This window comes from Aulonocara stuartgranti, assembly GCF_965226115.1.
Source record: "Aulonocara stuartgranti genome assembly, chromosome: 9".
NCBI classification, from domain to species: Eukaryota; Metazoa; Chordata; class Actinopteri; order Cichliformes; family Cichlidae; genus Aulonocara; species Aulonocara stuartgranti.
The window spans coordinates 25,968,368-25,994,790 of record NC_138960.1 but is presented as its reverse complement, the minus strand read 5'-3'; the positions used below and the strand labels follow the sequence as shown (position 1 = coordinate 25,994,790).

Genomic DNA, 26,423 nt, shown 5'->3' with positions numbered 1-26,423 from the left:
ATTTTTATTGCTCAAAAACACCATGACTTTATTCATTAACTGAATCCCACCTTTACAAAATGCTAATGTGCTAAATGTAGAAGGTAAAGAGGAATTGGCCACAGTGAGTTTTGTATTAACTGTTTCTTCTGTGATCTAATAGTCATTAATGTTTTTACAGACTCTGGTCTCCAATGAGAGCAAATAGAAACAGCACACAAATAAAGTGTAAGTCAGTAAAGCACTGCACAGGAAGGACATCAGTTCTCATGAGAACCCCCACCTGCATTTGCAGAAAAGGTGGCTGTGCATTTCCAGTTTAGAGAGCCACCAATGGGAGCTGTGCAATGCAGTGTTTAAGTCTGTGTGGAGCTCCCATCCGCCTGTTTATCCTGTTGCTACAGCCTCACTGCTTTACAGCGTCTGACGTTCCGGGCCGCAGCCACAGTTCCGTGGCAACAGTGTCCACAGAGACACGCCTCCCCATGGCAGAGCCCAGCGACGACATGTCCGCTTCATCACCGGGCAGCCAGTCTGTAGGGTACAGGGGCGTATCCATCACATTTTTTTTTTTCAGTGATACTAAAAAACGCTTAAAATTTGCACATGTTGCTAAAAGCCAACAAGTATATAAAGTGGCACGATTTTTATGTTTCACTAATTTATACGGTGTTTAAGATTAGGTCCCACTTGCTATACTAGTTATAAGCCTGATCATTTAAATGCTTCCTGTAGTGAATTCTTTCGTCTTACCTTTTACGCTGTGATCACCAGAGTGGGAGTCTGGCCTCGTAATGTGGCGTTTGTTCTGGTTGTTGTGACTGGGTACTGCTGGCAGATTATCACCCCCCTTGTCAGCCACCTCCTGTAAATATATACAGAGCTTTGATATCTTAATGATGGTGATCCTTTTGATCTTAGTAAAACACAAGATGCATATCAGACATACATCATAGTTAAGTGCCGTCCTCTCCTGGTGCTCTGCTGATGGTTGAAGGGATCTCTGCTCACGTGCCTCACCACTGTAACCTGACAAAAACCCAATTGCCATGTATCATTAATTGCAAATGTCTTTACAGCCAAACAGATGGTAGGGACCTAAACTTTATTCCGTTTATCCATGCATAATATGAAAATAGTGAGAAAACCCTGAGCTTCAAAAGTATTCAAAAGCCATCAGTCTTTTTTTCTCTAATGTACCAATTGCCTGTGCTCTGGGAGTCTGCTATCACCACCCTGCAGCTGGCGTAGTCACCTTGCAACTAGCACTGGCACCAGCTGCAACACAGACAGCTGGCTGGCACGCACCACAGTTAGCCTGGCAGAGAAACCAAGAGCTAAATTGGCCTGGCACACAGAGTGTCGTAGAAAGGTATTATGAGGTTGTATGTAGAGGACTTCCCAAACCGTGTCACCTTTATGTAAAACATCTGGTGCTTTTGGGATTTTTTTTCAAAGTCTATTGTGTCCCCAGTCATGTGAACACAAGAAGGGAAATAAATGAGAAAGACTGTTTTTACAGACGGACCATATTCTGCCAAACTCACCAATAAAAGAACTCTCTGATGGCAATATGGGGTTTCTGTGAGTGGCACGTCCAGGGTTCTTGATCTGGGAGGAGACACAAATGCAGACAGAAAACAATAAAATCTCTACAATTAAAATTAAGCCATGCAAGACTGAATTATCTGCCAGGGTGAAAGTGCAGAATATAGTTACTGTGTAATGTGCTGATCACTTACAGGATAATAATGACCTAGTTGACGGCCCAAGAAGTCTACAGAGGAAGACAGAAGGAGGGGTTAGAGGACAAACATTTGAGGTGAAACTGATTTGTATTTGCTCACTGACCATCTTCCTGTCTCCTCATTAGCCTGATTTTGTGCTGTTGTTCACATAGAAGGGCCTGCTGCTGAATGTCCAGACTTTGTGTGTCTGCGGGAGGGTCAGGGTACAGGGTTCGAACCTCCTCACGAGATGTCGTACCTGTAGGATAAAAGCAAGCTACGTCACATCAGGGATTGTTACTATAGGGCAGCTCTAGGCAAAGCAATTGACTAATAAATTAAATATTTGCATCAGTAAAATAATAAACACAAAGCAAAAAAAGTGTTTAGTGAAGCCAAAAAACCCATCTAGTCCTTTATCCTCTTTTGTTGGTTTTACAGCTTGCAGCTCTGAGTGTGTTTCAAACTCCAGTTTGGGAACACATCCAGTCATTTCTTTGGTAGCTCACATGAGATTCACTGTACACATGGGCAAACTGTCCGTCACTGACCGAGGCCTCAAATGACCTCATGAGATTAAAGTTTTGGTTTAGATAAAGGGAGATAGAGCACCAGTTAAAAGTCTAAACCATTTGGGTGTCCTCCACACTTACAAGAACAGCATGACCAAAGTGATTGTAAACAGAATAAACACTAACTTCCTCTATGTAGCTTAGTACTGAGAATAAAAGAAAAGCATTATTAGACGTATTTGTTCTTCTTCTTCTTCTTCTTTCGGCAGCTCCCTTTAGAGGTCGCCACATTGGATCATCTGCCTCCATCTCCCCATTTCTAGCATCCTCCTATGTCACAGCAACCCCCTGCATGTCCTCCTTCACTTCATCCATGAATCTTTTCTGTGATCGTCTGCAAACATCATCATCCACAGAGACTTTTGCCTGATCTCATCTGTCAGCCTCTCTGTCACCAGTGAAACAAGAAGGGGCTCAGAGCCTATCTCTGATGTAATTTCACCCCCCAACTGTCACTCCCACCGCACACTTCACTATTGTCTTGTTGTCCTACATGCCCTGCACCACCATCACATACTTCTCCGCCCCTCAGGACTTCCTCATGCAGCACCAGAGTTCCTGTCTAGGCACCCTATGATATCCACAAAGAGTGCAACTCAATCAGTCCTTCTCTACACTTCTCCATCTTATTCCTCTGTAGTTACTCTCTTCACATCAACCCCGTTCTTTAAAAGTGGTACGGTTACACTTCATCTCCATTCCTCAGAAATCCCCTCACTCTCCAAGATTGTGTTAAACACTCTTGTTCAAAGGTCCACGGCCCTCGCTCCTAGACCTCTCGATGTCTCCCGTCTCCTTCCTCTTCAGAGTTGCCCTCACTTCCTCCTTGCTGATTCTCTGCACTTCCTGATTCTCTAACTCCATTTTCATCCACTTTCTGTCATTAACTTCATTCATGAGCTCCTCGAAGTACTCCTTCCATCTTCTCAACACACTCTCTTCACATTAGCACATTTCCACCTCTATACTTAATCACTCTAATCTGGTGGACATCTCTTCCAGCACAATTTCTCTGCCTAGTCATTCATTACAAGTCATGTTCTCCTTAGTGTCCAGCCTCACATACAACTCACTACAAGCCTTTTCCTTTGCCAGGGCCACCTCTCTCTTTGCTGTGCGCCTAGCCTTCCAGTACTCTTTTCTTCAGCTCTCCGACTATCCCACTTTTTCTTTGCCAGCCTCTTCCCGTGAATACATTCCTGAATCTATTATTATTTGTGCAATGAAAATTAAATCAGACTTACTTCAGGTTGGTACATTGTAAGAACAACAGTGGTTCAAAGAAGCATTAAAAGCTGTGTCAAAGCTGTGTCTTTTATTACCTCTGTGTTTAAGCTGGATGAACTCCCTGATGTTTTGCCTGTTAGCATGTGCATCAGCTGGAGAAGGACTCCTAGCTGAAGACAGGACAGCTTCTCTATGTGCAGATTCTCTATGTGGTCGTCTTCTACACATGAGCAAAGGAGGAAAATCCCAAATTAAACAGAACAACTACCTCTAATAACAAACAGATGTCTGTCTGAAAACGTAGCAGCAGTTCACTATGCCAAATGCTTTCTAGTTGTGCACAGTAACTATACCATTTAGCTCCACCTGCTGCACTGTCCCTGCAGTGACATAAATTAATTCTGCATTGCTATAAAACAATGAGGGCATTACGCTTGACCTGTACTTGCTGAATACATTCCAAAGCTTTTATGTTCCCTAAAGCGCTGGTCCTTCTGTGTGAGCAGTCTGTGACAAAAGAAAAGCCCAGAGACTGGCACCAGTTCAAAGGCATTTCTCAGATGATTTGCTGTAAACTTGAATACAAGCACAGATTAACAAGTGGCTTGTAAAACATTCCTGTAATTTAGCAGGGAGGGATGCAGTTACTCGACATATCGTGCTGGGCTTGGTAATAATGGGTTGAGAATATTCTAAATAGCAACATGGCTACTGTAGTGCTCCACAGCAATTCACTGAGGAAAGACATGGGTCACTTCATTTTTTCCAAGCACAGTAATACATACTTCACTACAAATATCAAATCAAGATCACACTTTAACAGCCCAGAGTTAGTATTGTGTCTTCACTTCACAACATCTGGGGGTTAATTGGGTTAAATTCAACATAGCAGCGTCTCTAAATGTCTTAATATTAGCCTGGCACAAAAGATAGAAATCCCTGTTATTTTGGGTCTGTTATACCTGCACACATCCCCCTGCTGTTCAGTGCTGCCTGACTGCAGTACCTGTTTACCAGATTGTAGTGGGTCTCGTGTGAATCCGTGCGACCCATCTGAACCTCCAGTTGTCGCTGCTCTTTCCTCAGATAACCACGGAGGGCTGACAGCTTTCTGATTACTTCCTGTTGATCATCTGAAGCATGACAGGGGAGTGAAGGCAGAGCAAGGATCAGAAAAATAAATGTTTATGATTTGCACGCACAGAGGTTAAGACAAATCTTACCCTGCTGGCTGGGAATTTCATCGGGTGGTCGGTGGTGCGGTGCTGACACTGAGCGATTCTGTGAATGCATGTTTTTTTATTATAGAGTTATCATAAAGGGTAAAATGTGAAAATATTTGCAATCTTTGCGATGAGTTACTCACAGTTCTGGATGACCGCTGGCTCAAAACAGAGGAGGGCCTATATGGCGCAAGATTTGCCAGCTTTTTCTGCAAGGTTGGGATAGGCGGAGAGGGCTGCCTCTGCAGGACAACAAGTAAAATGTCATTCTTTGACAAAGACACAGCGAGCTATAGCACTCCTGTCTTTTCGTGCTTACTGTACCTCATAATTCAACCGTGAGTCTTTCTCCACCCTGGTGGTCTGAGGTACCTTCTTAGTCTCTTTTTCCTGCATCACCACCTTTTCTTGCTTCTGGCGATGTGTTTCAGCTTCATGGATCCAGCCTTGGTTTTTCAGCTTGTGCTGCAGAGAGTAGATAAAACTATAAAGAAGGAGAAATGATGAAGGACTCTTTATAAAAGAAACAAGCTCATCACCTCAGTCCTCCTTTTCTCTTTCCTTTGCTCCTCCTCATATTCCTCCTGTAAGCGTGCCCTCTGCATGGCGAGCCTCTTCTCTTCTTTCGCCTCCTCAATTCTAATCTGTTCTCTTTCCTCTTGCTGTTTTCTCTTGTTTTCCTCTATCTGTTTGAAATGCACAGTTACAGTTAATTTACAACTTTTTTAAAGTGTTGAGAATACAGGTTGCTGTAAGTCTAAAAGCATTTCATTTCATCCTGCAGTTCATCAGTACCCTCTCCTATCATCCATCTACAGACTGAGGCCCCGGGACCTACCTGCTGTTTCAGGGCTGCTCTGTAACTGTCCTGCTGTTGAAGTGTCTCATCCTTGAAACCTGTAAAAGGTGAAAACAATTTAAAACAGAAAAGACAGAAAGCCATAAGCTATAGATCTACAAAGCATATAAAATGCACAGCCACTGAAATATTAGGAAGATAACATTACCTGTTAGTCGATGGGAAATGGGAGAACTAGTTTCAGTGCCAGGAGTGGGCACAGGATTCCTATATGATGCCTCATTGATCCTGTGCATGTGATTCAGGTCACCTAAAGGCAGCAAAACATTCATTAAAACATGTTACATTAATATCTGTTGATCAAACACATTAAATTATCTGGCCTCCGGTGAACACCATTACAATAAAACTTACTAACAAGGTTGCCTTTTTGGTCTCTAATTGGAGCGCCTCCTCCTCCACTTCTCCCCCAGGGGTTGTATGCCCTCATCTCAGCCTGTATCTTGGCATTGAGTCGTGCTGTTTCTTCTTTCTCTAGTCTTCTGTGCTCCTCTCTTTCTTTAATCTGGGCCCCAGACACAATTTTCAAAGGATGAAACCATGACACCGCTATAACAGAACATGTGGTTTCTTCATGGAGCTATAACAATGTACCTGCTGTCTGAGTGTCTCTTGGTAGCTCAGTACACTCTCTCTCCTCTGCTTTGACTTTTCTGCATGAAGTTCTTCAAAAACCAGAGCAGATGCTCCATGTTGATGAGTTTCTCTGGAAGCAGACAGAGTAGCAAATGGCAAGGAGATATAAGTACAGAAGGTAGTGATAAGTATTCAGTTTGTGAAGACCCTCTTCCGGAAGAGAGAAAAGATCTACTGGGTTGCTGCTAGCAGAGATGAGGGCATTTAATGCAGCTTTACTGAATAAAATCTATATTAACATCAACATGCTGAAAAAATTAACATGTTTTACAAAAAAAACTCCAAAGGTGCTGGGAAGGTCACTGACTCATTTTGGCCACTGGATCTGAGAGGACGCATTCTCTGAGACAGAATCTTGGAATTCTCAGACTGCCGATTCCCCCCGGGCAGACCATCTGATGTAGAAAATACAAAAATATAAGATAAAGAATGCACACGATTCAAGAGCTTCATGAACTATCTGCTGCCACTGACTGCCACAAACAAAGCTCAAATAAAGAGCAGGAATTTGGCAGTAATATTAAAATAGAAAAGAAATAACTGTAACCAAACACACCACTCGCATATAGTATTATCATTAATGTTGCCTTCAGCTGTAGAAAAGGAGAAACAGTAACATTACTGTTTTCATGAATGTTGCTTTAAGCTTTTCTGAAGCTTAAAGCGACATTCATATGATTTGCATGGAGGTGACAGTTGCGTTAAGTGCAGCAGGTCATCTATCACAGTAAATGTAAGGGTTTATTTTAATTTTGTTAATAGGTTGTTGCAGTTTCTTTTTAATGTTGACTTTACACAAACTGGATAGCAACACGTTTTTCAACTCCAGCAATCTAAACATCACCACACTGAAATCAAACCAGTCGTTGTCTGCTTTAAAAACTGCTAGCAATAATCAACAACATAAGTCTAAAAAAAATGTGGATAAAAACAAGAAACATTTAGTAAATACATATTTGTGAAACAGATAGTTACATTACTTGGATTGTGAGGAAGATGAGGATCTAATGGATTCCTGGTTCCATAGTAGTAATAATCTGCATCATATGGAGTCTTGTAATTGTGAGGTACAATGGGAGGTAAAGGAGGAGCAACACTCGCAACCCTGAAACAGAGTTACCAACACTCCAGTGAGTGTATAGCAGGGCTGCTAATTTTATTCATTTAATCGAAGCAAATGTGAGCTACCTTGGGATGGTCACCTCTCCTAGGATGTTTGAGAAGTCTCTGTGGTAGTCCTCACTAAAATAGTCCAGTGAGGGGACACCTTGCGGTAATTCCATCCCATTTGAAGGCACAGTCTTCCCAGACAGTTGTCTGAGAGCTGTAATCAAGTCCACCTGGGACTTTCCTGGGGGGGCTCTCTCATCTGCATTCTCAGTGGGTTTGCCATTTTCAAGACTGGGATTTAGGTGCTTCCCTTCGGCCTCTAGATCTTTTCCTAGCTTGTGAAGAACATCCTGGCTCAGGCTGTTATAGTGACGATTCACAGACCCTAGCTGCTGTATTCGGTCAGGCTGGAACAGATTACGTGTGGTCCAGAACACAATCATCAAAGAAAGACAACATATATATCGAGGATAAGATTAGGTGGTACTTCTTTCAAGAAATTTCTCCAAGACTCCACAACCTATGAAAGTTATAATAACAAATCCAGACCTGACACAAACATTATGTTTCTGCTGTTTAAAGGTTTTGCTAGCCAGATCTTTTAATGCTATTCTCCTACCTCTTTCTCAGGGTCAACTCTCAGCTCAAGTCTTTTCTCCCTAAAGAGAAAAAAAGGACAGAGAACAACGTCACAGGCTTGATGTTGTTTTCTATGTCTTCTTTTTTATTCAGCTGCTCCCTTTAGGGGTCTCAACAACATGATCAACAGCCTCCATCTCACCCTATCCCTAGCATCCTCCTCTGTCACACCCCTCCACATGTCCTCCTTCATGACATCCAGAAATCTTCTCTGTGGTCTTCCTTGTTTCCTCCTGCCTAGCAGCTTCATCTTCAACACCCTTCGTCCAATATATGTGCTATCCCTCCTCTCCACATGTCCAAACCATCTCATCCTTGCCCCCTCTAACTCTCATCACTTCTCTTCTTAACCTAGCTTCGACAGGTCTTTTCTAAGTTAAGAAGAGAGGTGACCAGCGATCAGTAGTTTGATTTCATGCTTTGTAGATCATAAGGGTTGAGCTAGCTTAAAGGACTCTGATGAAAATGATGATTTTGAGAATAAATACTTACTCCATCTTCTTCCTCTGCTTTTCAGCAATTTGTCTCAGTAACTCCTGCCTGTATTGTTCTTTCCTCATCTGAGTTGTCTCCTGCTCTTCTGTTATTCCTGCATCAAGACGTAGAGTCATTAAAATACTGCTTAAGTTCTGAAATATGACTTTAATTGATAAATTGCATTTATTATCTGTGTAGTAAGAATGTTTTTACCTATCAACAGTCCAGTAGCAAAATCAGCCTTATCCTTCCTGACAGCAGATCTTGCAGCCATCTTCATGCTGGCTGGCACTTGAACACTATTGAATACAGATACACAAACAGAACGGGACTCTCCATAAGAGTCACCCAATTACTGACAGCATGTAAGGGTAACATCACTGCAATAACTTCCTCTTTAAGCCACACCCAGCCACAGTGGCTGCAGAGCTTTGAGGGCTATAACTCAGAGACAGAGAGCAAAGGCTTGTGCTTCATCAATCCAGCTCTTCTGATAAACTCTAGGGTGAGCAATTTTTTGCCTGGAAAAGGGCCAAGGCTCACTCTCTATCACAGCACCTCATGTTACCAGGTTACTGAATGTAGTTCAGGAACAATGAAATGCAACAGCAGGCAAAAGTGTTGAAGAGCAATAACTGAATATGGCAGCAGATACCAGTATAATCAATTATGGTACTGATGGTATTGATTCTGAAAATTTATGAGACTTTCCAGGGGGATGTTGTTGGCCGCCCTTGTCTATATGTGACCACTGTTTCATCATCATAAATCACATTGCTGCAAAACCTTTTGCCCAGGGCAAAGCATTTATGAGCTAACATTATTGCTAGTGTACAGTTAGGAGCTGAGATCATTAACAGCTTTCTAGAAGCAGGGGTCAAAAAAACATAAACTTGCTTACTCAGACTTCCAAATTGTGTCATTGGTCTTCTGATGAGAAACTGTAGGAGCCGCTGTCTCCTTTATGTCCTGAGAAGCCCTGCCATAGAAACAGACAGGACAGTGAAATTTGGCAGAGGAGCAATCTGATCTCATTTATATGGTAACGGATGAAACTACCAGTAATTCAAATCATTTTCCAGAAAAAAAAGGATACTTCTTCACTCTGCACTCTTGCGCTGTCATCTCCTCTTTGTACCCAGGCTCTTGAGTGTGCCTGTCGTTCCTCCTCCTGTATCTCAAATCAAACTCATCCCCTCTGTCTGTGTTTAGCTCGTCTTCAGAGCTGTAGGGCTCTGCTCTGAAGATTTGCCAGCGTCTTCGCCGCCTCTGAACTGGACTCCTGATTTCTCCATCGTTGAACACCTCGGTCAGAGTGGAAGCATCTTTCCTCTCATTGTGACTGGGGACTATGTTTGTGTGGGTATGTTTGTGAGGGGATGACAGGGGAGAGGCTGGGGGAGAAATTTTCAAGCCATCTGAAGCGTGAATCTGTCCAGGCTGAAAATGAAAATGTGAGGAAGAAATTCAATGTGAAAAAAGATTTACTTTGTAACAGAGTGCTTTTCGTTATTTGTCTTTCAAGTACTCAGTGAGCTGTATCTACCTGATAAATGGAGAAGCATTTCTACTGATAGAGAATCCTTTAAAGTGTGCTATAAAAATTGCATGGATTATTGCACCAAACACACTAGCGTTATTGTGCACGATCTGCCTATTGAGTCATCAGTCTTCTTACCTTGGGACTGACAGAAGACGTTCTCCTCTTTACCGTTCTTATTTGAGCTTGTTCTTGGAGGAAGAGGTTGTATTCTTTATTTCTCTCCTCTCTCAGTTTTTCCTGCAAGAGAAAAAACAAAAAGTCAGAGTCAAGCAGCCACACCGCTCAGTTAAGCTCATGTGACACTTAGAATTTAAGGAAATACAAAACTTAAAGAATACCATCTTCTATCAAAAGAAGATACATATTTCTGCTTGCACACATTCGAGTGACGATGAGGTTAAGGCTATATTTTTTGCCTCAATATTTCAAAAATGCTTGCATCAATACTTATCAACATTCAGCTTGTCGTGCACATATAGACGCCTGAAATCCCTCTTAACTTTTGTTTGTAAGTTCACGGTCTTATATAAAGAAAATCAGTTGTCATGAAGTGCGCAGCACTGTGCAGTCAGCAGTTTGTATCAGTTCTAGCTGAAGAGCTAAAGCTCTACTTTGATGACTGAATGAATGCAGGCACACCTTTACAGATATCCTCTCATCAATCGGTAGTGACACTCCATCAAGTTGTTGTTGAGGCTCTTTACTTTTCAGATCCGTTTTCTGCAGGAAGAATAAGAGATTTGCTGTGTGTACGCAAATGCAACACAGAGGCAACTTAGTTAAACACAGACATAAACTCACCAGCCACTTTGCTAGGTAAACCTTTTCAGCTGCTCATTAATGCAAATACAAAATCAGCCAATCACATGGCGGCAGCTCAGTGCATTTGGGCATGTAGACAGGGTGAAGACGATCAGCTGAAGCTCAAATCAAGCATCAGAATGGGGAAGAAAGGTGATCTAAGCTACTTGAATGTGGCATAGTTGCCGGTGACAGATGGACTGGTCTGAGTATTTCAGAAACTGCTGATCTACTGGGTCAGTCTGAATCCAGGGAGCAGTAGTTCTCTGGGTGAACATGTCTTGTTGATGCCAGAGGTGAGATAAGGGAAGAATAGCAATGATTGCTTCAAACTGATAGGAAGCAAACAGTAACTCAAATAACCCTTTGTTACAACCAAGGTATGCAGAAGACCATGTGAACCTTGAAGTAGATAAGCTAAAGCAGATAGTGGTGGTGTAATGGTGTGTGGGATGTTTTCTTGGCAGACTTTGGGCCCTTTAGTACCAACTGATGATACTACGTATATACAGCCTACGTGAGTATTGTTGCTGACCATGGCCATCATTGTATGACCATGAGTATCCATCGTCCGATAGCTGATTTCAGCAGGAAAACACTCCACCATGTCATAAGGCAAAATCTTGTTCAATCTATGCCATTTAGATTGCCAAAATGGTTCTAATGTGGCGTTAGGAAGGTATACCTAATAAAGTGGCTGGTGAATGTATTTTCGTAACGATTTCTGATATGTCATTCCAGATAACAAGTTCCCGTGTTCCAGACAATTTTAAGATTAGGATTTAAGATTTATTAAGTCTTAAATGTAACACTAATAAAAAGGAAATGTCTAAAATGCACATTTAGGTGTTTTATTCCATTCTGTCAATTGGATATGTATGCAAATTAGCACATATTTAATCTATGTTAATCGGACACCAATTTTTTTTTTTTAATAATTCAGCATAAGCTTCAAAAAACTTGCAATACATAAAATTATTATCTTAATATAAGTAATCAGCTGTTGAAATTTCATTGTGACTGTGATTCATTGTGCTTTTCCTTCTACAGTGAGCTACAAATTGTCACTTCGGTGGCACTTACATAAAGCAAAGATTTCCAGTTTTATCTAACTTGATGTTCTGACTTTAGGTTAATTATTTTTCATATAATGTTTAGTCTACTATTTAACAATTTATTACAACAGTGAATGAAAATAACTCAGTAAAAGGTTTATACTCTAATGCCTTTGTGTGGTGCTCTGTTGTTTATTTCTCTTTTTTTATATTGAGATTGCTTTTTTTTTTTTTTGTTCTTTTAAATTGTGCATCTTTTACCTCACTAAGCCAGTTTGTCTTGGCATGTTTTTTAAATTTTATTTTAATAAGCTATTCTGATTTATTTAAGACCTTTTCTTATAGGTTATATATAATTATATGCCTGATGTAACAGTAAATTCCTATTGTTTTGGCTAAATGAACTATATATTATTTTATCTATACATGTTCAGATTTTTATTTTATTTATTTATTTATTTATTTATTTATTTATTTTGCGTCGTCACACCCTGGATATATAGTTTCTGTAGTCCAGCTGGAGCTCCCGCTGAAGTTTCTGCTTCTTCCTTTCATACTCGGTACCCAGCAGATGGCTTAAGCCAATACCTGGGAAATACGGCATACGGTATATAGAGTAGACTGTACAATAAAAACAGGAAACTATTCACTAAACACTACAGGCTTAAATAATGCAGCCAATTCACTACTACAGCCTTGTACAGTACCTCTGTCGGGATTGGGGTTTACTCCTAGAGCTGCTGCTGAAGTCATATTTACAGCATTGTGTAATTTGCACCATCTGACCCTGACTGTGGAGAAAAACTCGCTGAAACACCGATTTGTTTATTAAAAAGCAACATGTGATTAAAAGAATTCCTTTGTTTGTTTGTTTGCTTGTTTGTTTGTTTTTACTCACCGGTTGATTAGTTTACACCTATAAACGTTGCTTCGCAAGTCCTTGATCACATATGGCGGGGAGTTTTTTCTTCATGCTTCTCAAAAAAAAAAAACGTCCAATCGTGATACACAATACACCCAATAAGGCAAACACTGGACTTAATGTTTATATACCCCATAATGGGGTATATGAACATGCGCGTCTATTTTAAAGTTCGGATGTAACTCTGGCTAGACAAATAACAAGACCAAATAACACGATATATATCAATAATTCTTAAATTTCCACACACAGCTCAAACCTATCCGACCGATCTTTCACAGCGAGCCCAAAGCGTCATTCCGTTGCCATGGGCAACCATGACACAAACCTTCTCCTGGGAGAGGCTAGCAAACACATCTAACACAAACATTCTAGAAAAATATGTCTAATATAGTCCAAATGTTAAGTCTTTAATAACTCTGCAATATTTAACACTAGGATCTGAATTTTCTGTTTCTTTTTAATCGTCTTTAAACAACATAAAACCAGGCAAAGTTTATTAACAACATGTTAATAAACTTAACATACTGCTGTTGTCTAAAAATGATACCATCTAGCCTTACCCAGCAGCCCTTTAGGCTAATTAATAGCCCTTTAACTTACTAGCTACGGCCTTCCTCCAGAATAGTATTGCCTAATTATTGAATACTAGCTTCAGTTTTATTGACTCATTAAATACTTCAGCTCCCAGTACAGTGCTGAGGCTCTAAGAAAAAAGCCCTGACAAATAGATGTAGGTACCTTTCTAAAAAGCGCCGCTAGATGTCAGTGCGTCCCCAGAAGTTAGTTTGACGTCGTCGCAGGACTAAACCATGGCTTCCGTCACAGGGGTAAATATATTCTAATAAGAGTAATAAATAAGATACAAATATGATTAATGAATGCAATATCACCATATATCATTGCGTTGTAGTGTTAAGAGATGGCATATAACAAATAAACACATCAGTGGTAAATATGTGTAATATGAAAACGAACGTCCCCGTCGATTTCACTTTGTTGCGTTGGTATCGCTCACTGTCATGGCTCCTTGAGCGAGTGGCTATCAGCTCCTAAAACGTTATCAAAATCTTTGGGGGAGAAATACAGCACTTCTTCCCTTATTTAAAGAAAAAAATCGGGTTTTTTTACGGCTCGGGTTTTGCTTGGATACATTATTAACATGGCGGGGAGCAATACGGCTCAGAAAACATGGGAGCTGTCTAACAGCATGCAGGAAGTTCAGAGCATTGATGAAATTTACAAATATGACAAAAAGCAACAACAAGAAATCCTCGCTGCGAAACCATGGACGAAAGAGTGGGTGCAAAACAACATTGTGGTATTTAGGTTTCTGTCTAAGTATTTAGGTGATTGCTGAGCTGCCGTATTCGTATTAAATGGTGTTCGTTGGTAGTTTATTGTTGGAACATTAGTGGTAGCTTAGCTACAAACTAGCAAACCGGTCTTTATGTTAGTAGCAGTACAGCAAACTGGATGTGTATCTACAATATACGCACTGCTTAATATTATCTAACATCAATACAAATACATTTGTCATTGTTCACCTTTTAGTCACCACTACTTCAAGTACTGCAAAATCTCAGCTTTGGCCCTGTTGAAGATGGTAATGCATGCCAGATCTGGAGGAAACCTGGAGGTGATGGGCCTCATGCTGGGAAAGGTGGACGGTGAAACCATGATCATCATGGACAGCTTTGCTTTGCCCGTGGAGGGCACAGAGACCAGAGTTAACGCCCAGGCGGCAGCCTATGAATACATGGCTGCCTATATTGAAAATGCCAAACAGGTGGGACATTGACTTCCACGCACATAAAGAGCATCGTGTTTGAATTATGACTTAGAAAGAAGGAACCGAACTATAGCCTAAATAAAATCAGACTTGATTTCATCTGAGACATTAACTTAATACTTTCTGTGAATGTCACTGGCTTACAACCATTTTTTTTTTACTTAAGGAAGGGTGTTTCAGCTGCTTTAGAAAAATCTTTAACTTAATATCAATAAGATTTTTACAAACTATAAAGGGATTATTTGAAGCATTACTGTCTTTTGATAGTATTAATATTCTGATAACCATATATAACCACATTTGTCTGCCTTTTCCCATGCTGAGTATACGATTACTTACCTCTAACCTATTTTCAAGCACTTTATTGTAGTTAATGTTGCAACCCAAGAAGCAGGAATACAGTATAAATATATTATAAGGTTAATATGATTTGCACTCTTTTATATTATCTAGGAATAATTGTAAAGTTTTGTGTAAATTGTACTATGTTATGAGGTTTCTCCAGTCCCTGTTTAACATACACTATCCAATACTCTAATGAATTCAAGTGACTACACGAATGTGGAGATATTTTTTCTTAAAAGAAAAAGGAAAGATAGGAAAATGCTACTTTAGATAAGGATAAAAACTGCAAACTGTGTCAAATACAATCATGTTACTGACATCTTACACTGCCCTAAAGAAGATATGATTTTATATTATCTACAATTCCTCAGGTTGGCCGGCTGGAGAATGCGATAGGCTGGTACCACAGTCATCCAGGCTATGGATGCTGGCTCTCCGGCATAGATGTCAGCACCCAGATGCTCAACCAACAGTTTCAGGAGCCTTTTGTGGCTGTTGTGGTAAGATGGGAAATAGTAACCAGTTTTATTTTGAAGCTAATGGCTTTTTGTTTGTTTTTTTAACTGTGACTTCTACTTTCCCACTTTTCAAATGGAGCTTATCCCATATCCCACATCCCATTAATGTGGGTGTAACTGAGAAGGGGGGAAGATTACTGATGGATGAGTTGTAGATTTGCATGTAGTACTGATGAATATTTTGCTATTACAACCACATTTGCTATTTACAATTCATTTGGTTTAGCGGCGCTTAAATGCCAGGGGCGTCATGTAATTAAGTGTGTATTTTCAGCACACTGACAGCCCCAGTAAAAAGGCTCCTGGTGGCCACATTTGAGTAGTCCCTAGAGGTTTGTGTGACCCCTGACTCTGTTTTCCTGTTCTACTGTATCTTGCTTCCTATAGATTGATCCCACTCGGACTATTTCTGCAGGGAAAGTCAACCTCGGTGCCTTCAGAACCTACCCGAAGGTAAAGCAAAGACTTTAGCAGCAGTCCTCTTTGGTCTTTAGTAAAATCACAAAATATCTGTTTTTTCATTCTTCTTGTGCATAGCTGTATTTGATTATTTGAGACATTTTTATATACTGATTTTATTGTTGTGTATTTGTTAAGAATATATTTACAATTTTTTTTCAGTCACTCTGTATTCTTAATTCCTTATTACTGTAGTAAGTACTTAGTATTTCCTTTTTGGATTTTTAGGGTTACAAACCCCCTGATGAGGGACCCTCAGAATATCAGACTATCCCCCTGAACAAGATTGAAGACTTTGGTGTACACTGTAAACAGTGAGTATTTATATTTGCTACAGTATTGTACCGGATCAAATACTTGTGTAGCATGTACCGTATCACACATTTTTTATTGTTTACTTTATTTTCAGTACTTGCATATGCGCTTCTTTTTTCTCTGTCGCTCTCCTTTTTAGGTATTACGCCTTGGAGGTTACTTACTTTAAGTCCTCCCTCGATAGAAAGCTCCTGGAACTCCTTTGGAATAAATATTGGGTTAATACCTTAAGTTCTTCAAGTCTCCTTACGGTATGTAGGGCATTTCAAAAATCAAAATGTTTGCTATTTGTTTGACATTTTGATTTATGGTTAATTATTACTCTATAACTCATTTAGACATGTGGTCACCAGCTTGTGATGTCATGATTTATTGCTGCTTATTAGCTAAGCGTCCGTGTTTGTTGATTTTAGTAATAAGCTGTACATGAACTTTTTTTCACAATGGAGATAAGTATTAAAGCTGGAGCCGACTCCATGATGCTCCTTTTCCCCCTTGCTGTTCGTTTGCCCCTCATGTAAATTTGCATTGTGGATGCAGGAACTCTGTCCTGAGCTTGACTAAACAGTCTAAATAGGCATCAGGCTTGTCCAAACAGTTGGTTTTTTGGCGTTTTGGATGAAGATGAATTGACTAGATGTCAAGAACGGGCTGCTTTATGGGTGACGGGCTTTGTCAGTTGCTACACTGTCACCCCAGCCAGGGGCCTCCCTTGTCATTGTGTTTTAATTACCTTTTCTACCATAAACACGGCCTCACCTTAAGCAAACCTTTCACTGACTTCTTTTCATTCACCACAACCCATAAAGTGTTCCTCTGGCTTTTTAGACATATTTGTTGCCATTCTGCAAAAAAAGAAAAAAAAAGGAAAATCTGTTATCAAGCTTTTAGTGGCAAATTGTGCATGAGTCAGTTTCTGTGTGTTTGTGTGTTGCATGGTCAGAACTCGGACTACACCACGGGCCAGGTGTTCGACCTGTCAGAGAAGCTGGAGCAGTCGGAGGCCCAGCTGGGCAGAGGCTGCTTCATGCTCGGATTAGACACACACGACAGAAAGTCTGAGGACAAACTGGCCAAAGCAACACGAGACAGGTGGGTTTTATTTTCGATAGAATGCTTTAGTAAAATTAAATGTCAGCTTAATTTATTTTGGGCACTGTAACTTAAGTATGATATAATATGACTGTAAATGTATAAATAATATCCCACTAGATGAATAAAGTGGTCAGTGGTGTTGCTTTCAATTATGTAATCATATTTTCTACTTGTGTGATATATATTATTTTTTCCACTGACCTTATAACTGGCTTGTTTTCTTTTATTTCGAGCAGTATTTTTATCACATCCTCAAATTAAATGTCAGTCTTTTTTAAATCTGGCATTGATTAGGTGTTAAGGACAGTAGTTTATTTTTGTGTTTGTTGCTAAATTAATCTAAAATTTGTTTCTTAATCAGACCAGTGTTGCTTAGCAGTAATAATTCAGTGCTTTAAGATACTTTTTAATCAGTTATTATGCAAACTGACCCCATTTGGCTATTTCAAATTTCTTGATATAGTTTCTAATAGAATCCAGCTCAGTAATGTCTTTATGAACTCCGCCAAGGTGGTCATGTTTTTGGGAGCATTTTCGTGTGTTATTCTTTCTGTGTGCAAACAGCTTCAAAATGTTTGAATTCATTTAGATAAACTTTGTTGGGGTGTAAGGTGGCATCATGGTAACAATCCATTAAGATTTTCCTTACATCCACTCAGGCCTTCAAGGTCAACTTAATGATTTATTGCCTGAAAATTGACAAAAAGCCTTATAACTTAGAAGCTATGATTCTTACAAGTGTGGTATAAAAAGCACCATATAAGGATTTAAAATATCATGTCATATTTGACCTCTGACCTCTCCTTCAGGGTCAATAGATTGATCTGAAGGTGATAATGATGCTATATAGAGAGATTTAAAACAGTTTCTTTCAGCAATTGTTTGTATTGACAACATAGAGGCATATTAGGAATGACATATAGAGTCTAAGTAACACGTTACTATATTATGAATTTGTTATGCACATTACAATAATAGGTTATAACTGTTTAAATACATAATTTGAATACACAGAATATGTTAGAATAAGTATTTTTTAAAAACAAACTTCTGCTGAAAAACCTTTTTTTTTTCACTTTTTTATTATTAAATATTTAAACTAAACAATGAAGTAAATGCTACACTTGTACTATATCCACATGAATTTAAAAAACGGGTTTCATCAGGGCAAATAATGTTGATAGTGGTTTCAGTTTCAGTTTCATCTTTTAGTGGCTCTATAATGTAGTGGTTTAAACCTTCAGCTGTCAAGCTAAACATCCCCGGCTTCAGGATAGGACACAGGAAGGCCAAATCACACACGGCGAGCTACCTGCTGTGGCGACCCCTCGTGAATACGAGTGCAGTCGAAAGTAGCTTTAGTTTCAGTGATATCTGATACATACACCCACTACGAATGTCTGCAAACAGCAACGTTACCTTTAAAAAGTCTGCTGACACCACTTTAAATGTCATATCCCTTTATGCGGCATCTGTTTTCCTTTTCTTTTTTCCCCCCTGGATTAAATGCTGATCTTCATTTCTCTCTGTGGTTTATTTTAGCTGCAAGACAACCATAGAAGCGATTCATGGTCTGATGTCTCAAGTCATTAAGGACAAACTCTTCAATCAAATCAACACGTCTGGCAATTAAACCTCAGCCACAAGGCCATTTGAATTACACCTGGAAATGTGTTCTTGTGCATGCCCGGTGCTTACTGATTCATGGTGTATGTTTAACTGCTAAGAGTAGCATCATCTGTTATTTCTCTTGGGAGTGCTTTTCTATTCATTTTTCCTTCATGTAGGTAAGAATTAGAAGACACGTGCAAAAAATAAAACTTAAAAAAAGCAGCATTTTGTGTTTTTGTTTTTTTTTTGTTTCTTTGTTTCTTTGTTTTATATAAGGCAAAGTGTAGCTGGGACAGTGATCGGTTTCAGTGGAAGGTGGATTAGATGTACACTGCTGTCCAAATGTTTACTCTTTAATGCATAATATTATATTCTCAATGCCCAAGGCACGGCGGCATCTTTTCACACATAGCCCTGATTCAGCACAACATTTAAATAACACATCGGTGTGGTCACATTTAACGCTCAGCCTAACCTAGCACCAGTCAGTCATTCAAGTGGTGTAGCCTGTCATAGCATTACATAATGGAACAACAAACTACAGCTTCTGCTTAGGCTCAGCGGGAATCGACTGCCATGCGTGAGATGTCTCTGCGGAGTTGCTCCCAGCACAGTTTGGCCCTCGGTGGTACGCTGTGGCAGAGCGGCCAGCTCGTCAGGTTGTGGTGTGGCAGTGATGCAGGGCAGAAACAGAAGCCGTGCACACTGGGGTCCATTCACCCGACGCGCCTGCTTTCCATCGAAGCAGACACTCGCCGAGTCTGCCTTTCTTTCTTTTCCCTTTTTTTTTTCCTGTTCCTTTGGCCTGGGGTTGTGTGATGTCTTTTTCTATGGTATTGTAATGGCTACATGTATATTTTTGATGTCATGTATTGCAGAGGAGAGAATCCCAGTGGGAGAGTGGAGGTGCCTGTTTTTTCTCATAAGCATGAGCTTTGGCACCACTTGCTATAATGATTTTACTTAACCATGATTTAACCCGTGTCTTAAAACTGAGAACTTTTGGTGTACTGGTTTACGAAGATGGAACTTATTAGATTAGATTTCATGAAGTTTAGGAATATGAAATCATTGAGTAAGGTTTTTGCAGTCAGTCTATTGACTAGTTTGTATTTTCGCCAAATATTTAAATGTATTACATGTCTGACTGTCAGTGCTGAGGAGGTATTTAAAATATGCACTTCTAAAATAGATTAACCTAATGTTTGGTCTTTCATGATTTAAGAAACATGTTGAACTTGTTGGATATGTAAATATTGTGATTATCACCAGATGGACATTTGTATGCATGACTAAAGCTGCAATAAGAACATTTATGTAAATTCTAATCAAGTCAAATTGTGGGCAGCCAAAAAAAATTAAACGATCCTTTTCAACAGATTTCTAATTCTGAAGTATGTTCCCGTTAGTACAAAAAGGTTTCTGCTTGCATGACTGTGAAAAAGAAACATCGTAAAATAAAATGATTTAAGAAGCGTTTTTAATGTATATGGCACTGCTTTGACAGATAGTTAAAAGCCTGCTGTTGTCCAATAGGCGGCATAGATCTAATGACCACACTAATCAGGAGATGGAAAGAGCAGTTTTGCTGTGAGAATGATTGATCCCGCTTCCTCCCCACCAAGGGCTGCTGCATAAGCAGAGGCAAGTCACTCCTTCAAAGGAAACCCAGGTCATGACAAAATTTAAAGTTTACCGACTTTCCCCTAAAATAAAAACATAAAAAAGCTTTTTTCAATCTGGAAGTTTTACTATCATGTTAGCTGTTCGGGACTTTTCAGTACACTAGTCCCCCAGTTAGCTACTTAATAGCCTACTTCCGCTTCGCTGGTGTTGCGCCAATTTCAGTGACCCGTGGAATTCTGTTGTGTCTCGCGGACGCTACTTCCGTTGTTTCCATAGAAACCATGTTCACGATCTCAAACAAAAAAGCCCAACACGCTTGAAAACTGTGTAGCTATAACATACGTTTTAAACCCCCTTGCCGGCGTTGAAAGGTAGGTGAATGCAGTTAACTATTTATATATTTGATTTTTACACCTGAAGAATATTTAGCGGAAACGTAGAACTTCGTGTTAGATGTAGTTAAGAGGCTAATATTGGGGCTATATTTGTTGTGCTAGCGAAGCTACACAACATAAAAAGGACCCGATTCCTTCCTTTCACTGTTGCTTTGGAGTTTATCCACTTCAGTATGTTACTCCCTGCCCGTATGCACTGCTATAAGCGTGGATTTTCTTTGACAGTGACAAACCGCCGTCCCTGAAAACCCCAGGCCCAGGAGTGTTTGAGTTCAGTTATCGATCAGTGTCTAGTTTTCCTTACACCACCGACCTGAAGCCTTGAGATCAAGCGTGGATGAGACCTGCTGTCACATCACTCTGCTCTCCTCTCCCCAACACTATCTTTTAACTACACGCGTACACAGTTGTATACTTAATACAACCTAAGCTTAATACCTGAGGAAATTAAACTCAAAAAGTATAATTGTATACCTCACGGTCAGGTCATTTTAGTACACAAGCCTTATATAAAAACACAGTGGTCACCTAAAATCATATAATTTTCCATTAGTTATTTCAAACCATGACGTGATTAGGTTTTAGACCATTGAAATTTCTGTACAAGGTTATTACAAATGTAAAAAGAATACTTTTCTGTCAGCAAATATTCAGAGGAAATATTTATATGTTTTAGACACAGCCAACCCATAGTCACTGCTGTGGGCTGAATGCTTGGCTGAAGCTGAAAGGGATCCTCTCTGAAGCCGAGATTGTGACAAGCCAACATGGTACATCTGACCGTAGATCTGATTGCTAAGTCTAGAAAGCACTTCAAAAAGAAAAGGGGCCTCTCCTTCCCAGAGTACCTCAAGACACTCACCCACCTCCACTTTTCTAACAAGAATATTGAAGATATTGTAAGTAACCAGCATCTTTAACACTTCTTTAATTCTGTTTTTTCAATTTACTAATTTTAATGCCTAATTTTCTTGATTTTCAAGGGAGATCTTTCAATGTGTACAAACCTCACCGTTCTTTACCTGTATGATAATAACATCACTTACATTGGCAACCTCAGCTTTGCCTCCAACCTCACGCATCTCTATATGCAGAACAACAGCATAACCCATATAGACAATCTGCACAATCTGCAGAACCTCTCTAAACTGTGAGTAAAGTTCAACTGATTGGTGATAAATATATGAAGTGGGAGGTGTGTGTTTGAACATGTATGTTATTTTCGCTGCTCTGCAGGTATCTCGGGGGGAACAGAATTGCTGTGGTGGAGGGCTTAGAGCAGCTCCATCAGCTCAAAGAGCTTCATGTGGAGAATCAAAGACTGACACCGGGGGAAAAGTTGCTCTTTGACCCCAGGACTCTCGACTCCCTTGCTGTATGACCTATTTTTACTCTGTTCGGCTCACTAATAGTATCAGAACAAAACATCTCCCACACTTCCAAATAACTTAAGTTATCCTTGGTTGATTCATTATACGTTTTTAAGCTATCGAAAGACCAGACGAAGGTCTGACATTCCCTTTTCATGCACAAAGATGTGTGTGAGCTGTCAACCCATGTGTAGGTTATCACATCCAGTGAAAGAGAGATCTGAGATTTCCCCTGATCCGTGTAAGAGCAATATTGTGCAGGGTTTGATGATGTCAAAGAGATCTCTGTTGCTCCCTCTGGTCTGACAAATCAGTTGAGTCTGTTTGCTTCGTTTACTGCCCATGCTATGGATAAACACACCAGAAGTCTCAGCTTCTTGTTTGTTTAGATAAATTAAAGAAATTGCTGTGCAAATTTAAAGAGTTCCAGCGTTTTATAAATGAGCCATTGTGAAACTTCTAACCAGGGTGAACATTTTGCAACTGCACCACACACATATATATATGTAAAGACAACATATCCACATGCTTAAGAGTGCTTACAAGTGAATAAAGAGATAAAAGTAAATGTAGTTTGGACCAACTAGTACTGCTTCCTTTAAGCTCTGATATATGGTATTGCAGATATTTTCCTTGGGTGGGTGCAAATGATTTTTGTCTTTTCTTTGGAAGTTGCGTTGCATATTTGAATACCTGTAGTTTAATATCAAGTTGATTTGACCATAAAAAATATGTTTCATATATACGTTATAGTCTAGGATCTGTTTGTAGTAGTCTGTCATTGTACTGACTGTAACATGAACTATTTTCTTTACATTAATATGAATTCTGTAAATTCTTTGTTCAGGAATCTCTGTGTGTCCTGAATATTAATAACAACAACATCGATGATATCAGAGACCTGGCGGTGCTGAAGGAGCTCCAGCATTTTTCTGCTGCAGACAATAAGCTGTGTAGTATTGAGGTAAATATACGTTTTCAGGACTTACTTGATGTCATTCAAGGCTCCTGCTGCAGTGTGACTCAATTAGAAAGTGAGTGCACGTGAAGTCAAAGTAAATACTACCCCTTCACAGCAACTATGCATGCCTGATCAGGTCAGCATTAACATTGTTCCATGGCTTTCTGCACTGATGTGTGAAATGATATGGATAGCGGGGTTGTAAGGAACTAAATCCTGCAAATCCCGCCAGAGCTTCCCAGTCTCCACGACTCGCACAGGGTCAGAATTATTCAACAAATCAGCGAACCATTCCCCCGAGAATTTTCTCGCTGACAGCTTCAAACAAGCACAAGTTTCTCCCGTTCCTTGGAAGGTTGATTTTTCCTCTCTGCCTTGGAATCGTCTATTTGATGTCGCAAACCCCCGCTGTATCACTTTATGAGATTTATTAGACTCCCTGACGCTATGATGGCAATGATATCTCTGTTTAAACTCATCTGTTAACTGAAAAAGTTGATGGCTTTATTTGAAAGGGTGTAATTCTTGCTTCTTATTGGCATTTAATAGCAGGATGACGCAATGAAAGCACTTTGTAGTTGACTTTACTACCTTCTTAAAACAGAAGACTTTCTTTGGAGATCGTTGATGCAGGTAATTGTTGTACACGTGTCATTTTTTTTAGCAGATGTCTCCTATAATTTATACAACCCGTCTGCCACTATCGATTGCGCAAAGACAGCCCTCCAAAGGATCAATTTTTTCTTCTGCACCATTTGGTCAGAGTCCAGAGGAAACATTATGGATTTTTAAAATAGATTATGACAGGCAGTCAGCCCGGGTGACAAATGGGGAGCATCTTCTGAGGCAGTTAGCTGTGCGCGGGGCAGAGAGGACAGGGGGAATCGAAGCTCTGGTCAAATACAGGTTCATAACTGGCCCATCATTAGTGGAAGTGAGGGAGCCGGCCAAGCTCAGTGAGCATTCAGCCTCTGCTGTTCTCCACGCCCCGCGTGGGGGGCAATTTGGCGCTGGGCTCCTCTTCAGTGAGGGCCTTCTGAGTGACGGCCCTGACACGATCATTTATCAAAGCCTGGGAGCGCGTGGTGCTCAGGGGTCCCCCTCTGAACTGATTGCGGCTCAAGCTGGAAAAGTGGAAGCGCTTTGGCCAAGACAGGAAGGCAATGAACAATCAGAGCGTGTCCAGAGAGTATTCATATTTCCAGGCTTGGATTAATGTGCCTTTAGATAAACATACAACTGCAGGCTACTCGCTGGAGGAGCCAGCCTCACACTGCCCCAGGAGAAAACTTGTAGTTACATGACACCGGCGACACTGTTTATTAAAACAGACTGATGTGTTGTTTATGCACTTTCTATTGGCCCTTATACTTCATATTACCATTCACTCACACCTTTCTTTTTTTCCCTATGATCATCTGTATAGCAATCATAAGATTGCATTATATCTGTTTTAAACAAACTGGGCTATTGTTTGATGTGTAGACAATAACCTTAGAGACACAGTGTTTCCAGTAGAATAATTAGGGATTCAGACACAACAGATTATAACAGATTTCCTGCTCTGTGTTCATTTTCAGGAGCTAGAAGATGTGTTCAGCCACTGGCCTCAGCTGTTTCTAATGGATTTGAGTGGAAATCCTGTGTGTAAAAAACCAAAGTACAGAGACCGCCTGATAACCGTGTGCACAAGCCTCGGTAAAATAATAATCATTTGTTTGCTCAGTTCACTTCTAATTTGAAAATACGCTTTCATTATTTTGCTGTGACTTAAATTTAGGAAACACTCTTAAGGATAAAATCAAAACATTCACAATAGTTCATTTTATGTTTTTATTTTCAATGTTTGTTTGGTTAAAACATTTCTTATAGAGGCTCTTGATGGAAGGGAGATTAATGACTTAACCAGAGAGTTTCTTATTAACTGGAAAGCATCCAGGGAGGCCAAGAAGAAAAATAATAATAAGCATGATGTCTGGAGCACTCATCCCTTATTCTCTAGCAAGTAAGTTACTTTATTTGTACATTTTTTTTAAAAATCCACCAACCTTGTTTACAGTCATTTTTCCCTCCTGTTTTTGCTATTTAATTCTCCCTTTCGTCTTTGCATGGTCCATTAAGTCACTTCTTTGCTTTAGTAAGGCTACTGTGGATCTGCTAATATGTATAACAATACTGGAAAACCATACTATCAGTTTTTAGATTAATGTGAAAATCACAAAAAAGTCTGAATTGAGTTTTACATAAGTTCATAAGGCCGCTGGGTGACTTCACACCCATGCAAATTTCAGTAGTAGTAGCAGTACTTGGCTTTGTTTATATTTCAGATGAATTTAACATGGGTCAGGATCTGCAGCCTGGTCACAGCCACGCTAACATGCAGAGGTGGAAGCCACAGCAGTCTCTCAGGTCCAGTATCACAGTTTAAAAAAGCCTACATTCGGCACATCTATGTCATGACTTACTAAATTATTTAACTGCAGACTGAATCCAAATCATAAGTAATAACTGCTGATGGTAGGCTGACCCCAATTCTTAAAGTCCCCCCCTGCCTCCAAAAAAAGTGAACATTGCTAGAGAAATTCATATTTTATTGTAAGAGTCAGTTAGTTTTGCTTCATTCTCCTTCCTATCTTTTTTTCTTGAAAACCTGAAAGGAACCATCAGTTTTACTGATTTTACATAAGATTAAAGACATTTCAGTTTAGCCATAAAACAATTATAGAGATAATATTTATTTGTCAGCGTTTGATTTTTTTTCTCTCTCTCTCTCTTATCTTCCAGGGCAGAAAAATTCCAGTTTCTGTAAATACCCTTGATCTTTTAGCTGTCTCATCAGCTGTCTGCAGTCATGTGGTTGCTTTAAGACAAACCTACAAGTGCACCAAAATCTTCACCCACGACTAACCGTGCTTGTGCCTTGTTTATCCATCTTGATTATTATATCTGCAAAACTGCAGGGAACTCAGAGTCACTGCAGCTTCCTTCACCTATGGCATGTTTTTACAGCATATTCTAAAGTGATTTCATTATATTGAAATAATAAGTAACTAAAATTAATAACCATTGTGGGGAAAAAATAAAGACACTTATTTAATGTTTTTTTTACAGCTGTTTTATTGATAATTGCTTTGTGTGAGTGGGGGGGGGGGGGGGGGGGGGGGTG

The 26,423-nt window shown here is 39.9% G+C and overlaps 3 protein-coding genes across 5 annotated transcripts; 2 read left to right on the top strand and 1 right to left on the bottom strand.

Moving 5' to 3' along the window:
• Positions 1-6: 6 nt before the first annotated feature.
• On the bottom strand, positions 7-13,627 carry cspp1a (centrosome and spindle pole associated protein 1a). 3 transcript variants are annotated; one of them, XM_082545887.1, is made up of 30 exons: positions 13,512-13,627; positions 12,747-12,822; positions 12,556-12,656; positions 12,339-12,436; positions 10,632-10,712; positions 10,128-10,229; positions 9,546-9,889; positions 9,351-9,428; positions 8,663-8,748; positions 8,465-8,561; positions 7,953-7,992; positions 7,412-7,740; positions 7,204-7,328; positions 6,531-6,618; positions 6,182-6,293; positions 5,942-6,092; positions 5,736-5,837; positions 5,567-5,625; positions 5,268-5,414; positions 5,053-5,193; positions 4,872-4,970; positions 4,729-4,786; positions 4,512-4,638; positions 3,601-3,725; positions 1,831-1,965; positions 1,722-1,756; positions 1,527-1,590; positions 929-1,008; positions 733-844; positions 7-513 (listed from the first exon to the last, which is right to left on the bottom strand). In XM_082545887.1, the coding sequence occupies exons 3-30, from the start codon at positions 12,599-12,601 to the stop codon at positions 386-388; spliced, it is 3,189 nt and encodes a 1,062-aa protein (XP_082402013.1). In that variant the 5' UTR covers positions 12,602-12,656; positions 12,747-12,822; positions 13,512-13,627; the 3' UTR covers positions 7-385. The 3 variants fall into 3 exon arrangements, with proteins under 3 accessions (XP_082402013.1, XP_082402012.1, XP_082402014.1); XM_082545886.1 differs by having other exon boundaries at positions 12,556-12,639; XM_082545888.1 differs by lacking the exon at positions 13,512-13,627 and adding an exon at positions 13,374-13,504 and having other exon boundaries at positions 12,556-12,639.
• A 151-nt stretch (positions 13,628-13,778) lies between these two features.
• On the top strand, positions 13,779-19,127 carry cops5 (COP9 signalosome subunit 5). The gene is made up of 8 exons (XM_082546491.1): positions 13,779-14,069; positions 14,325-14,559; positions 15,279-15,407; positions 15,813-15,878; positions 16,113-16,198; positions 16,339-16,450; positions 17,143-17,291; positions 18,837-19,127. Exons 1-8 carry the CDS (start codon positions 13,933-13,935, stop codon positions 18,925-18,927), a joined length of 1,005 nt encoding a protein of 334 aa, XP_082402617.1. The 5' UTR covers positions 13,779-13,932; the 3' UTR covers positions 18,928-19,127.
• A 1,616-nt stretch (positions 19,128-20,743) lies between these two features.
• ppp1r42 (protein phosphatase 1, regulatory subunit 42) lies at positions 20,744-26,356 on the top strand. The gene is given in 10 exon segments (XM_082545521.1): positions 20,744-20,902; positions 21,603-21,825; positions 21,910-22,076; positions 22,163-22,301; positions 23,144-23,260; positions 24,838-24,955; positions 25,130-25,215; positions 25,217-25,262; positions 25,585-25,666; positions 26,042-26,356. Coding segments are annotated over 9 exon segments (912 nt in total). The 5' UTR covers positions 20,744-20,902; positions 21,603-21,693; the 3' UTR covers positions 26,067-26,356.
• The last annotated feature ends 67 nt before the right edge of the window (positions 26,357-26,423 follow it).

Bases quoted from the DNA above. Each gene is read 5' to 3' on its own strand.
- cspp1a (XM_082545887.1), bottom strand. From the start codon at position 12,601: ATGACTTCAGCAGCAGCTCTAGGAGTAAACCCCAATCCCGACAGAG. The intron at 5,838-5,941 runs GTAAGTTTTATT...TGCTGCCTTTAG, and splicing joins CCAAAAAGGCAACCTTGTTA to GTGACCTGAATCACATGCAC. The intron at 4,787-4,871 runs GTGAGTAACTCA...ATGCATTCACAG, and splicing joins GCCAGCGGTCATCCAGAACT to AATCGCTCAGTGTCAGCACC.
- cops5 (XM_082546491.1), top strand. From the start codon at position 13,933: ATGGCGGGGAGCAATACGGCTCAGAAAACATGGGAGCTGTCTAACAGC. The intron at 14,560-15,278 runs GTGGGACATTGA...ACAATTCCTCAG, and splicing joins ATATTGAAAATGCCAAACAG to GTTGGCCGGCTGGAGAATGC. The intron at 16,199-16,338 runs GTGAGTATTTAT...TCTCCTTTTTAG, and splicing joins TTTGGTGTACACTGTAAACA to GTATTACGCCTTGGAGGTTA.